At 37.2% G+C, this 14,028-nt stretch overlaps 1 protein-coding gene across 2 annotated transcripts; it reads left to right on the top strand.

Moving 5' to 3' along the window:
• Positions 1 to 2,788: 2,788 nt before the first annotated feature.
• On the top strand, positions 2,789 to 13,000 carry LOC138170407 (myosin regulatory light polypeptide 9). Of its 2 annotated transcripts, none has more exons than XM_069099709.1 (4): positions 2,789 to 2,950; positions 10,837 to 11,035; positions 11,410 to 11,571; positions 12,506 to 13,000. In XM_069099709.1, exons 2-4 carry the CDS (start codon positions 10,852 to 10,854, stop codon positions 12,676 to 12,678), a joined length of 519 nt encoding a protein of 172 aa, XP_068955810.1. In that variant the 5' UTR covers positions 2,789 to 2,950; positions 10,837 to 10,851; the 3' UTR covers positions 12,679 to 13,000. The 2 variants fall into 2 exon arrangements, with proteins under 2 accessions (XP_068955810.1, XP_068955809.1); XM_069099708.1 differs by lacking the exon at positions 2,789 to 2,950 and adding an exon at positions 8,843 to 8,991.
• Positions 13,001 to 14,028: the final 1,028 nt, after the last annotated feature.

Below are 14,028 nucleotides of genomic sequence, written 5' to 3'. Positions count from 1 at the left end.
GAAAGAAAGAAAGAAAGAAAGAAAGAAAGAAAGAAAGAGAAAGAAAGAAAGAAAGAAAGAAAGAAAGAAAGAAAGAAAGAAAGAAAGAAAGAAAGAAAGAAAGAAAGAAAGAAAGAAAGAAAGAAAGAAAGAAAGAAAGAAAAAGAAAGAAAGAGAAAAGCAGATATTTGAGTTGAGAGATGAGGCTTAGGCCTGGGACAGGGTAATGGGGTAATGATTTGGCCTTATCATCACAAGTCAGAGGTTTTCTGGATGTGGCAATTTGTGGGACCCGCCTGAAAAATGACAGAAATATAAGGGTCAGGTCACCAACAACAATTGCTTCTCCTGGAACATTCTTAAAATTAACTTGCAGGAACCAATGCATTCTATTAGCCTTTTTCCTTAGCTTTGAGCCAACAAGGGAGTTGTACTGGGCTGTCTATTATTTAGGTTGAACAAGATTCTTTTTTTGTAGCCGCCTTGGACTTTGTGAGGACAAACATTCTTCGTTTTTACAATGTATCTTACCACAGATCCTGTCCCTATAGCAAGTTTGCCATTAGAGTACTCTGTAGTATGTCGCCACTCAGTGGATATATGTGTGTATTGCACTGTTCAAATATTGCTTGTCCGGTCCACCAAATAAATTCCTAGAGGATGCTGTTCCTCCTCCTTTGTTTTTGGCTTATTTTTTTTTTTTTAACTAAGTAAAAGAGACCATTCTTTGCCTCATTTCTTACCAAGCCTTAATCACTGAATGAGTGTTGCTTCAGTCAAACTGAAACCTGGGAAAGACCTTAGCTTAAAAAGGCCAAGGTCTCCCACTACATCCAGGGTCACCTCTTGTTGTCCTGATCTATATCTGGTCACTGGACTCAGATAGCTCCGGAGGCGAGAGTGAAGCTGGTGACTTTTCACAGCCCTCTCTCACTTAAATCCAATTTACTGGCAAGTCATGGACATCACCTTCCTGATGTCATGGTCCTCTTTGAGGACAAACATCTTTGGTTGATCAGTCATTTCTCAAGGTCCTCAAATTATGGTGTGATTGTAGTCACTACAGGATGGTCAAGGAATGGCATTTGCTTCGTTCCTTTAGATCTTGACCTGAATTTAAATATTACAATTTAACATCAAAACATTTAGAAGGAAAGCTCCTGGGAGGAAGGTGCTGGATTTTATCATGTATTTTTCTCTCTGGCCTCTAGCATAGTGCCTTGGATTCGATTGCTTTCTGGACAGAGTATTCTCTAAGTGCTTCCTATATGCAAGGCACTGTGCTAAGTGCTAGGGATACAAAGACAGAAAAAAAGTTAGCCATAAAGAAGCTCACATTCTAACATTCTATTTAGAGGGGAGACAAGATGCAAACGACTACATATATTTAAGATATATACCCGATAAATTGGTGGTGATCTAAGAGAAGGAAAAGGGAAGTGACTGGGAAACCCCTCTTGGAGAAGAAATTTGGGCTTTGTTTTGAAAAAAGCTAGGGAAAGCCAAGAGACAGGAGGTGAGGAGGGAGAGTATCTTAAGCATGGAGAGAAAGGTGGGGGGGGGGGTCCGCCTGTGAAAAGACACGGAGAAAAGCGAAGCCAAGACAGAATTCTCAGCTATGCTTCAGACCTTAGCCTAGGCTGTATTCCCTAATCTTTGGATAAGCTAATAGATGCACAAAGATAAAAAATCAGGTTCAACCTGTTTGACGTGGTTCTTGACAGAAAGGGAGCTTGGTGTGGTGAGAAGAAGCCTTAAAACCTAGGTTCAAATCCAAACCCCCAACACTCACTATGCGACCCTAAGGCAAGTCACAATTCATCAGAGCTGAAAGAAAACTCAGAATTATAAGCGACCTAAGGTCGTTAAACCAAACGACTAATTGGAGGAATTCCAGAGGAATCCTGTTTCTCGGAAGCAATCTGACGTCATTTAGTACGGGAGGTCTAAGGTGACTCCGAGGATGTAGGTGGGACGTTTTGGAATTTTGGGGGGAAGCGAGGAGGGAGAGGGTGGGCTAAGGAGACGGCCTTCACCTGCCCACCAGTGGACAGGATTTCCTCCTTGTAAAGGAAACGTCTTCTAGTTTTCTAAAAGCAATGAGAAGCAATAACTAGAGAAGAATTAAACTTGTCATGAAAACTCCCCATCCTGCGATAGCTCTTCCATTTCGAGGAAAAGGGAGAAGTAAGCTACGATTAGTAATTAATTGATAAAGACGTACTATTACTAGCTGAGATGTATAATGTTTTAAGGTTGGCAAATGCAATGATGATCTCATTGAAGATGGAGTAAACAAGTTTGACACACATTCCAGAGGTCCAAGAACTTTTTCTGCCCCAAACTCTGCTCAAGGAGGCTTAAAGGGGGTGGGGAAGAGGGAAAGAAAGGCAGCTCTGCGCCTGCGCAAGACCACCTATGAGGTAATAAGAAGAGACTTAGAAGAGGATCACGTGTAGCTCTATGCAAACATTCTCTTCTATTTCCCTACAAGGACATAGGCTGCAAGGCCCCGCCCCCTGTCGAGCTTTGGAATGTGAGGTAAGGCCAATGCCTGAAGCCAGACTCGACCATCTTCCCAAACGACGAGGGGAGAACCAGAATTAAATTATGACGGATAACCCCGGAGAACCAAAGAATGTCAGATAAAAGTAATGTCACGCAGCACCGTTATTCATCCCTCTTCAGAATTTGCCATGTTTACTCCTTTCCCTCAATTCGCTGGCTCTCTCTATGGCTTGATGCTGCCTATCCCTCCTCTCCCTTTTCTCATTAGAAGGGCCCCACTAGTCGGCCGAAAAGTGGAGCCAGCCCGAACTTCCTTCCGGTTTCTGGGCTGGGGCCGGAAGTGCTGGGCTCGGCGGCTGGTTGTCGGGCGGGCGGGGGCTGGGTGTGTGGTAGAGTAGAGTAGCCGTCGCCTCCTCCCTCACCTCCGGCCGCGCCGTTGTTCTCGGGTTCTCTGCCGCCTCAGGTGAGTGGCGCTTGCAGCCCCGGCAGCACCTCCTTCCCGCCGGAAACCCTCCTAGAGGGACGACTCCTGGAGGGTGGGCCGAGCCACCCGAGGGGTCCGGGGCCAGGGTTGACCAGGAGCCCCGCCTCGCACCTTCCTCTGGGAAGACGAGGGCTGCAGACAGCGGGAAGCTAGGTTCGGCTCGCCCCATTCCGGACTCGGTGCGGAGCGGGCTCAGTGCCGAAGGGGTGCGGGCTATAAGGGGGTCCCGAGAAGCCTGAGCCCCTTCCTTTGGGGCCGAGCCAGTGGGACGCCTTGCCGTGGCCGGCCCGAGCTCCCTTCTCGGCTGCGGACCTTTGCATGATCTCGGGGGAGGGGCGGGTCCTGAACCCGTAGGGGAACTAGCGTTTCAGGGTAGTTTTCACTTGGAATTGCATTTGCACACATTCCGAGGAGGACTCCTTGGGCCAAAGCGGCAGAGGACAAGAGAGAGGTAGTTTTTGAAACAAAAAAGTTTTAAGAACCCCGAATAATTATTCCACATTGAGAAGTCTTGCCTTCAGCTCCAGAGCCCCTTCTATCGTTGGTGTGTTTTTAGAGACATAGTAATTGAGGACGTTCTGCAGATGGTCACTCACTCGTGAAGAGAAGTTTAAAAATCTTACGGTTGCGTCTGGGATTTTCGATAGAGCCAGTATTCAACAATTTGTTATAGGCTAGGTTGTTCGCTTTTAAAAATTAGGCTGGGATTTAGTTACATTTTTTTTTTTTTTACAAAGCTTATTTGAAGGAACCGAAATACAAGAGCGACTTGGTTTCTTTTTTTCATCTCTTAAATGCGTAAGGAACAGGGTAAAACTCAGAGGATGGAGATTTTTCTTAACGTGACTAGTCTGTGAAATTTGTTTTAAAAATAAATCTTGGACGTGGGTACATTTATTCACAAACTCAGTTTTTAAAGTTGGTGTTGAAGTAATGACTTGCTTTAGTAACCGTCCCAGTTCTGTAAACTGCAGCCAAAGTACTTTAAGATAAACTGAACCACTGGTGGGGTGTGGCAGTCAAACTAATCCTGCGTTCAAAACAGGAAGCTAAACTAGAGGAGCATTTCTGGAAACCAAGCAGGTATTTAACTTTTGGAAAATGAAATTTAAAAAATACTAGCACAGCAAAGTTGAAAACTAGTCACCAACATATATATGTGTGTGTGTGTATATATATATATATATAGACTAGTTTGAAACGTCAAAGATGGTAAAAAAAATAAAGTTTCTCATTTTCTAGCATATAAATTTTTTAAAAGGTTTATAACGTCTAGATTTTGTATACAATCATAATATTTATCATGGTGTAGCAAAAGGAAACTCTGTAGTGTTTTTAAGGCCACAACTTTGGCTTTAGGAAAATGCACTTTGTACCTTGGCAAAATAATGCTAGATATAGAAAATATAATTTTAAGTAGGCCATTTTCCATTTATATATTGCCGTTTGTAATCACTTCATAGTTCTTTGTGGCTACTTCTGGCAAACTGAGGGAAAAGGTGGCATAATGTTACTTTAGGGATGAAATTCCCAGTGATTACTTGAGCTGTTCAGGTAGATGCCCTGTAGGCTGGTTAGACTCTGGGTTGTATTCACATCCTAAATAGTGTCACAAAACCTTTAGGATTTAGAGATTAGAATCATTGAATCCAGATCCCTCATTTTATCAATAAAGGATAAGAGAGGTTTGTTGATTTACCCTGGAGTTTGGGTAGAAAGTAGTAAGAGCTTTGATTCAGACACAAGTCTTCCCTCAAAGCCAGTGTTCTTACTACACAATGCCAATCTTTCTTTAGTTTTTATTTTAGTGACTCCCAGTTTTATCATGTCAGATTTGAAGACTCAGATCAATTGCCTCTTCTCCCTCTCTTGCACTCATTTTAAATCAGTCTGTTCTCTATGGGTTTGTAGAGTTTGATATATTTCCACTAACATCCAGGGCAACTTGGAATCCCCTGAGTAAGGGGAGAAACTTGTAAAAGCACCCTTAATCTAGTTATGCCTAATTTAGAATGCCTCCATAAAAACTCTTTTAAAATGTTCAAAATTAACTTGTATGAATTGTACAAAAAGATTCTGAACTTCAATTTAGAGTAGGGGAGCAATGTGTTCAAAATTTGGGGACACTAGGTGGCACAGTCGATAGAGCACTGGACCAGGAGTCAAGAATACCTAAATTCAAATCCTAGTTTAAGACTCTTGATAATTAATTGTGTGACCCTAGGCAAGTCATTTGACTTCTTTTTGCCTCTCTTTCCTCACCTGTGAAATGGGCATAATAATAGCAGCTGCCTCCCAGGGTTGTTATGAGGACCAAATGAGATAATAATGTAAAGGGCTTGCTTAGAACTGTGCCTGACTAAGCACTATTTAAATGTTAGTTATTATTATTCATCTTTCTGGTTATTTTTAACTAGCCTTTCATTATGCATGACTTTTTAAAAGGCAACAAATGGCTAATACCCAAGCAATCCTTTATATGATAGCTATGGCTTGTTGAAATTTCCCGATCCCATCCCACCAAAAAAGGAATGCTTTCAGATTAAATGTGGCCTCTAAAGCTATGTTTACAAATGATAAGGAAGCTATGTGGCATAGTGGATAATAATAGTACCTACCTTGAAAGGGGTATTATGAATATCAGATAAGATAGTATTTATCACATTGTCTGCTACATAGTGCTATATATATATATGTTAGCTGTAATTAATAACTCACTCCAGCCAAACTTATACTTGCTTGTTCAGAACTTTTAGTTTAACGTGCACAGAGTTGTGCCTATGAAAGAATGGCAGGAAGATCCCAGAGAGTATAGACTGGATTTTAAAATATCCAGAGGGATGGGGGAGAGGCAATTGATCTGACCTTTTTGAACTTGGTATGAAGCATTTACTTTGTTGGAGGTAAATTGGCAAGGGACAACAAATTAAAGGCAATGAAGGATAACTGTCCTTGCCAGCTGTCTCCTTTTTTCCCCCTTCATATATGAACATCATTCAAGTACCTTTGAAGAAAAATGGTTTTTTATTGATAAATATGATTGCAAAATTTTTTCTTAAAATTTTGCTTGGAGCTTCAAAAAGCTAAACAGAAGTTAAGTGTTTTCAAATTTCGTTATCAAGTATACTTATTTGCATGTGGGCATAAAAAATACATTCCAATTAAGGTACAGATAACTTTTTCTGAATTTTTTTTTAAAGTTTTGGCTGAGCCATACAACTCTGTCTTAATATGACAAGGAGAGAATTTATTCTCTTTTTTGAAACCAGTAGAAATCCTAGCTAACCTTTCAGGTCTACACAAGAAAGAAGTTTCTAACTCTACTTGTATGACAGTAAGTATTCTGCTTTGTAAATTATTAGTTATTGGATATAGTCAAGCATTGGCTAAAGTGATTTTAGAGCAAGAAAGATTTTAGCAACCTAACTCTTAGTTTATAGAAGAGATGGCATTGGGGCTGCTAGGTGGGGCAGTGAGTATAACACCCACACACACACAAAAAAAACTAGCCGTGTAACCTCAGGCAAGTTACTTAACCCCAATTGCTTAAAAAAAAAGAGAGATGGCATTCAAAGACTTTAAGTGACTTAACAAAAGTCTAAATAGCTAGTTTGTAGTAGAGCTGGAACTAGTTCCAAGAACTTTTCAGTATACCACAATAGATATATAGTACTCTATTCCAAATCTGAAATATTTTGTATCTCAATTAAGAACCACTTTTGAAGCCCCTCTACCATAAAGCTTTCCTGGTTCAAGATGACTTCTCTCTCCTCTAAACTAAGTAACATTCATTTGACAGTAAAACAGGTGCTCCCTTGTGATATCTCTTGTGTTTTTGTCACCTTTAAATATTTCACATAATTGACATGGTTATAAAGTAATGCAAAAATAACATTCTTTTATGATTACATCCTAATTTATACTCTTGTTTCAATAGCTGTTAGGTAAATTTTTTTATTCTAAGACCATGTCTTATATTTGTTAATTTAATATAGTATATGATTAAGGATTCAGGGGGAGGTAAAAAAAAAACCCTTTTCATGTGAAATTTGCTCAGTTTTGATAGTTTTATACCGATTAAGTTTCTTTATCACTTGTTCTTGGAGTTAGCAGACTAAAATAGAGAAATAAAGTAAAAACTTAATTACTGTTCCATCATCAACAGGTAGTAAGTTGTGTTCCACCAAATTTGTTCATATCTAGGCTTAATATACAAAAGATCACTACATTTTAGTTTTATAATTTTCATCATTATTTTAATATAATTTTTAGTTTAAAACAGGCAACTAGGTGGTACAGTGGATAGAGTGCCTGGGCAAGGCATTCAGCCTGTTTCCTCATCTGTAAAGTGGGTAATAATAGTACCTTCCTTCTAGGATTATTATGAAGATCAACTGAAATAATAATTGTAATGTGTTTATCAGAGGTCTGGTAACATAGTATTATGTAAATGTTAGCTATTATATTTCTACTTTGTTTTTACAACACCTATATTTATAGGAAATATCTCTTGAACCTCAGACAACAAATCTCTTAATAAGAAAGAAAGGGGACAGGGGGAATTTAACAGTTCAGAAAAACCAAATATAGAAAAAGTCTGACATTAAATATGGTACATACATTCCCTTACTTTTAAGCCCCACTTCAGCATTTCATCATTATGTGGAGCTAATCCTCCTACCAGAAGAGCAGAAATGTATGTCCAGAAACATCCTAGTTAATGTCTCAAAAAAATTGATATACTTTTTTAAAAGTTTTTTTAATTAAGCTTTGTTAAGTTCTAGGGTTTTGCTGTTTGATGAATAAAACTAGTGTCCTTTGTGACTGAATATTTCATAAACATTTCTCTTAGAAAATACAAATACCTTGGTTGCATACCCTAATGAAATGTGCTGCTCCTCACCCCAGTGGTTGGGTATTAGATTGTATTATCTCTTGTCAGAGCAGCAGCAGAACTAAATTCAGGAACTTAAAAGAAACAGTATCACAGTACTTTTGGGTCTAGAACAGGGATGAGGAACCTGCAGCCTTGAGGCCACATATGGCCCTCTAGGTCCTCAAGTGCATCCCTTTGACTGATTCCAAACTTGACAGAACAAATCCTCTTAATAAAAAGATATTGTTTTGTAAAACTTGGACTCAGTCAAAAGATTAAAGGTTCCCCACCCCTGGTCTAGAAAGAATGCTATAGGCATATTCTGAAAAGCATGCTGGTTATGGATTAAATAAACAGATAAATCTTGGAGTATTTGAAATTGGATTGAAATTGGAATATTGAAATACTGAAATAAAATCAAGCCCTTAAGGCTTCAAATAAGCAAAATTAAGGTAGATAATACTGCTCTAGTACAGAGGGGTATAAAAAGACTAATGTGCTGGCTGAAAATACAGCTTCAGTTACAGATAAATTCTCTGAACAGATTAGGGACAACTAGAGGTCTGGGGATGAGTAATAGATAAATTTAGCACTTGGCTTTTCAGCCTGTCATACCATACTTTACCACAACATTAACCCTTGGTATGTATGTATGGTGTTTTGTTTTATGGTATTTTTGTGTTAAGACTCTGAAATAAGAATCTAAGAAAACAGTAAGGCTCCTACTTTTATGAATGTTGTGATGCAACTGTAATAGGGAATATAAGTAACCAAAAAGAGAGGAATAATTGATATGAGTCAGTCATGGGAACCATCTGTTCAAAGCCAATATAATAAATAAAAATTTTTCACTGCTATGCTAAACACTTCATTTATAGAAGGAAATTTATGGCACAGAGATCTAGGTGATAGTTCATTCTTTGGAGTCCAGGGATTTATTTTTAGTACAGAGGATGGTGTTTTTCAGTGTCATAGATGAATGTTGTATATGGAACGTAAGTTTTAAAATTGTTATACTAGTCAGTGGATGAAATCAGTAGTGGCTATTTGTAGATGTGACTAGAAGAATATAACTCATTACAGAGTCCCATTCTTTTTAGCTGGAGCTTTTGCAGATTACTAGCCGGATCTCAGCTCAGCCATGGTATAGTAAAATATTTTATTGTGAAGTGGTTATGGGGCTTGTGATAACTATGTAAGCCAATTTTAGGTCTTTGAGAGGCAGAATATTTTTAAGGAATTATTATTGCTTCTGTTCCTAAAGGACAAACATTTTTCCGTATTTTTTTATTCCTGGACACTTAAATTGTAGTTCTAATATTTCAGTGTATTTCAGTTAAGAATGGTAATTATTTTCATATGTTTTTATCGACGATTTGCATAAAAGTTTTTTTTTACCCTGTGTGCATTTTTTTATTTTTTATAAATCAAGTACTTAGCTAGTGATTTCCTATACTACAAGTGGAAATCCATCAGCAATTCAGGCTTGAGGGTATTTGGCAGTAGGAAGTACTAGATGAAAAACCTATTCCCATAGTTCTAGTTCATAGCTACTCTATGCCCTTACCTTTCTACCTACCCTATACAGCAGCACCTAGATAAGAGGAAAAGAACCGAAGGCTCTGTGAAGAGATATACTTTATATATATGTGAAGAGAGGAATACTTTATGATAATTAACTTTACTACTACTCCTGTCCTAGGAAAGCTTAACTGTCCAAAGTGTAATACTGGCACTGATTCCCTGATAGGTTACAGATTTCTTTACATCCATTATACACAGTTTATTTATTGAGTTTATCACTCTGGTGGCTTGCTATGTTGGTTTTTGTTTTTCTTAAAATTCAGGAAATTGGGATGTCACTGCTATTAAAAGTTCACAGTAGTGCTGTGCATTGTCATGTATATCTCATTGGTTTGATGTCAACTTTGAATTTGTCAGTTTGGTGGTTATGAATTATAGAGCACAGGCCTTTTGGAACCTACCTAGAGGCCCAATCTAAAAAAAAACAACAACCAAATTTTCAATTCTTTTAACATTTTTATTTAAAATTTTTTATTTCAAAATTCTCTCCCTCCTTTCCCTCCTCCCTCCCTGAGATGGTAAGCAGTCATATATAAGTTATAGATGTACAGTTATGTAAAACATTTCCATTATTAGTCATTTAAAAAAACTTTCCTAAACATTAAGGGTGACTGGTTTCAAAAACATGAGTTCTGGTTTCTCCCTCAGCACAAATGCATAACTAATAATAAGTATATAGGTTGTAGAAGAAAAGGGCCTTAATTATAGTGACTTCAAGTGAAGCTATCTTGCTAATCAAGGCATGAATGTAATGGTATAGTCTTCATATCCTTTATTTGTTGGAAATTCCATTTTTTAATATGTTGCAACCTCTCCACACCCACCACCAGGTGCTTCTTCATTGCCCTTTCCATAGAATAGTGTATTAAAAAATAGGAACATAAATTTAAAACTGGAAGGGACCAGAGACCATCTCGTCCAATTCCTCTCTTCCCATCCTCCTCTTCTGAGTCATTAAAGGGGTTTTGCAGTAACCAGAAGGTAATCCAGTCTGCTAATAGCCCTCTTATTTAGTTCTGCAGCCAACAATGTACTTGTTCATTTATGTAGGAGAATGTATGATGATATATATAATTTTTTTTAATGGACAGGTTATGTAGCTAGGGATTAACAGTGGGCTACTCATATACTCCTCTGATGATAGGAAAGCCTTCCTCCCTTTCCTTCCCCGACCCTCTCCCTTCCCAATTATGGGAGAACATGGACAAAAGTCATATATAATGGGTAAATATGGATGGGTTGCAATCTTCAATCACTGGAGAAAACATCCAAATGGATGAGATCATAGATCTATTTGAGTCTAGACAAATGTACCCGTAAAGTGGATCAACTTTTAAAGATTCTTTTAATTTGGGTTGTGTTCTTGTATTTTTAATTTTTTTTTTAATTTCTCTTTCCTCACTAGGATTTAACAGTCAACATGTCGAGCAAAAGGGCAAAGACAAAGACCACCAAGAAGCGCCCTCAGCGTGCAACTTCAAATGTATTTGCTATGTTTGATCAATCACAGATTCAGGAATTCAAAGAAGCCTTCAATATGATTGATCAGAACAGAGATGGTTTCATTGACAAGGAAGATTTACATGATATGCTTGCTTCCTTAGGTAACCATGGATTTTTTTTACCATTTTACACGCACATATTATAGACACATACATAAACTATAAATTAGAATGTAATAAATGCAGAGGTTCAACTTGAGGATGGTAGATGAGGCAGCTAGCTAGGAAGACTGAATAAACCCTAGATAAAAGATTTGGAGTATTTAATAAAGAGCTGAGATTCAACCTATGTCTAGACTTATAATCAGATGTTCAGTACAGTCAGAATACCAACTATTAGACATTTTTGACATCTTTTAAAACCAAAGATGGGATGAAATAACCAGTACTGTGTTGTAAAAAGTAGGACTTATGTTTTATTTGAAAAGGCTTCATAAATGGGAGTTAATTCTTTTTAAATGTGGACGTCCTTATAGGAAAGAACCCAACTGATGAGTATCTAGATGCCATGATGAATGAAGCTCCAGGTCCTATAAATTTTACTATGTTTCTCACAATGTTTGGGGAGAAGTTAAATGGAACAGATCCAGAAGATGTCATCAGAAATGCTTTTGCTTGCTTTGATGAAGAAGCTACAGGTGAGAAATTCCTTTTTAGGTGGCTGTACAGAAGTCTACATTGTCATCCTTTCATAGAAGAGAAAATTTAGTGGATACTTCTTGAAAGACTATTTCCCAGCAAGATAATATAAAGTGTTCTAAATTCTGACACATCCTCTGTTTCTGGAGTAAATCTAGATAATTTAAGAAGTAACAGAAGAGGAACACACCATATTGTATGGCTTAGTGGCATTCAGAGGACAAAAGCGTGCTTGTTAATTATTGGCCACCAGACAGTGTGTATTTAAATTGTTGGTGACTTTTATTATTAATAACAAAGTATTGTTATGTGAACCATTATTTTTATTTTGATGATATGAAAACCCTTCAATTTTTACTCTTGAATTCTTTATGTGTAATTATAGGGAACTCAGATTTTCAGTGGACATTTTTTTAGCCCTTTTTCTTTTACTACATAACATATTTCTTGGCCTTCTTACACTCAGATCATGTGGCTTCTGGCTTTTAGGGTCACTTAAGCAAAAATAATCTGCCCCCAAATTTTATCATCTCAAGGCCATTTTAGAAAATTATTTTTTTTGGATTATCCTTACTCTTCATTGACTCTAGTGTTAATTTTCACCTATCCCATTTAACCCAAGAATGAAAAATTTAGAGCATGCCTACAGAAATAGGTTAGTAAAGATGGATTGATTATTCAGAGGGCAGAGGGAGCATTGGAAATAGAAATCATGTTAGGTAGCTCTAAATCTCAAAAGTACCACAAACCTAACACAGTTTTACCATTTTGATATAAAAATTGTCTTAAATTTCTAGAAATAGAATATCAGAAGTATGTATCTGTGTTTTGTAAGATGTGCTTATTTAACCTATTCTATCAAAGAAATTTTGCTTGATAAAAGATGATCAGAATAGTCTTCCCCCCCTAATCTTTTTGTCTTGTGTTTCATAGGCACCATTCAGGAAGATTACCTGAGAGAGCTGCTGACAACAATGGGGGACAGGTTCACAGATGAAGAAGTAGACGAGCTATATAGAGAAGCCCCTATTGACAAAAAGGGAAATTTCAATTATATAGAGTTCACACGCATTCTTAAACATGGAGCAAAAGACAAAGACGACTGAAAGGAAATGGTCAAATTCATGCCAACAGTTGTTATTTTCCCTTTGTTATTTCTGAGACTTTCTGATACTGTTTGCATGCACTCAGCTTTACAGCTTTTGCCTCTTGTATTTATTCCAAGCCATTTGGGGTACACTTGCACCTCTATAATCAGACTGGATAAAAGGGGTTATAACTTTAAAAATAGAATTGGAGAAATGATCATTGACTTGTGAACGCCTAAAGGAAAAAAAAATCTCAAATTTCTGGTTTAGCTGGATTTTTTACACTTTTTGTAATAAATACTTTTAAAATAAAGGTTGTGAAAGAAGTATTTCCACTAAATATAGGTATTAGGTGTATTGAAGTAATTTCTGGAAATAAAAAATCTAGTGTTTTAAAATCTCAGTGGCCAAACACTTAAGTTACAGCTTGTGGATGAATCTGAAATTTCTTCCTCAGGAAGAGGTGAGGTGTTCACTCCTCTGTTCTTTATTCTTGTGCCAGATTAAAAACATTTCTGGGATAAAAGTACAGTGGATGGCAGCATGGGCATTTATTTAGTACTATTCACTTCTTTCAGAGAATATATGAAGTAAACTAGAAAAAATGGGAGTTATCTACTAGTTTTCTCACCATCTACAGCTTTCTGTCTACCTCCACTGTCTTTGTATTCCAGGTACCTCTTAGCATACTGGACACTAAATAACTGTTGAACCAAAAGTTAAATGAGTGCCATAGTGCCATAATCTCATTTGTATGAGCAGGTTTCCTTTGCTCTCTTCTAATTTTGATTTACGTTTGCATTGTTAATTTGTAGTGCTTCAATCCTAACCAAGCTATACCTTGCATTATCTATTTTGAACATTTTAGCACTGCTTAAATTCATAAAACAAGATTGTTCCATGTTTAATTCCAAATTTATAAGAATTTTTGTTAGAATAGTTGCCTAAATTTATAAAATTATTTCATTAGAGAGGTGATTCTAAGTGCCTTAAAATTGGAAGTTCGCCTTTTTAAAAAATTGTTTGGCTATTAGATATCTTAAGAGGAATTTTCATATATATCTGTTGAGCTGTCTGTGCCTTTTGAATGGAAAGCCTTTAAAGGTGTATTTCATTTTATCTAATACTGCACAAGATATTGCACTGAATTATATAATGAATCCTAGGCCTTATATGGTCCCTTCTTCATCTCTACTGCACTGGACAAAATATATACCCCTTAGGAAAAAGTTATATAAAAATTATTTTTAGCTCTAGCAATATTGCAAGGTATAGCAGAGTCCTGCGTAAGTGTTGCTTAAAATAAACCATAGTTTGCTTTTAGGAATATTGCTTCATAATTGAATTTGGCATGTTACATATACCACA

The sequence above is a fragment of the Petaurus breviceps genome, unplaced genomic scaffold (genome assembly GCF_028583685.1).
Source record: "Petaurus breviceps papuanus isolate PSGF00001 unplaced genomic scaffold, PetGlider_PUasm1.0 38, whole genome shotgun sequence".
Taxonomy (NCBI): domain Eukaryota; kingdom Metazoa; phylum Chordata; class Mammalia; order Diprotodontia; family Petauridae; genus Petaurus; species Petaurus breviceps.
This window is presented reverse-complemented; position numbering and strand designations above follow the sequence as displayed.

What these genes read in the sequence shown, in the direction of transcription:
- LOC138170407 (XM_069099708.1), top strand. An exon ending in TGATATGCTTGCTTCCTTAG is followed by an intron (nt 11,036 to 11,409) that starts GTAACCATGGAT and finishes ACGTCCTTATAG; the next exon opens with GAAAGAACCCAACTGATGAG. An exon ending in CTTTGATGAAGAAGCTACAG is followed by an intron (nt 11,572 to 12,505) that starts GTGAGAAATTCC and finishes TGTGTTTCATAG; the next exon opens with GCACCATTCAGGAAGATTAC.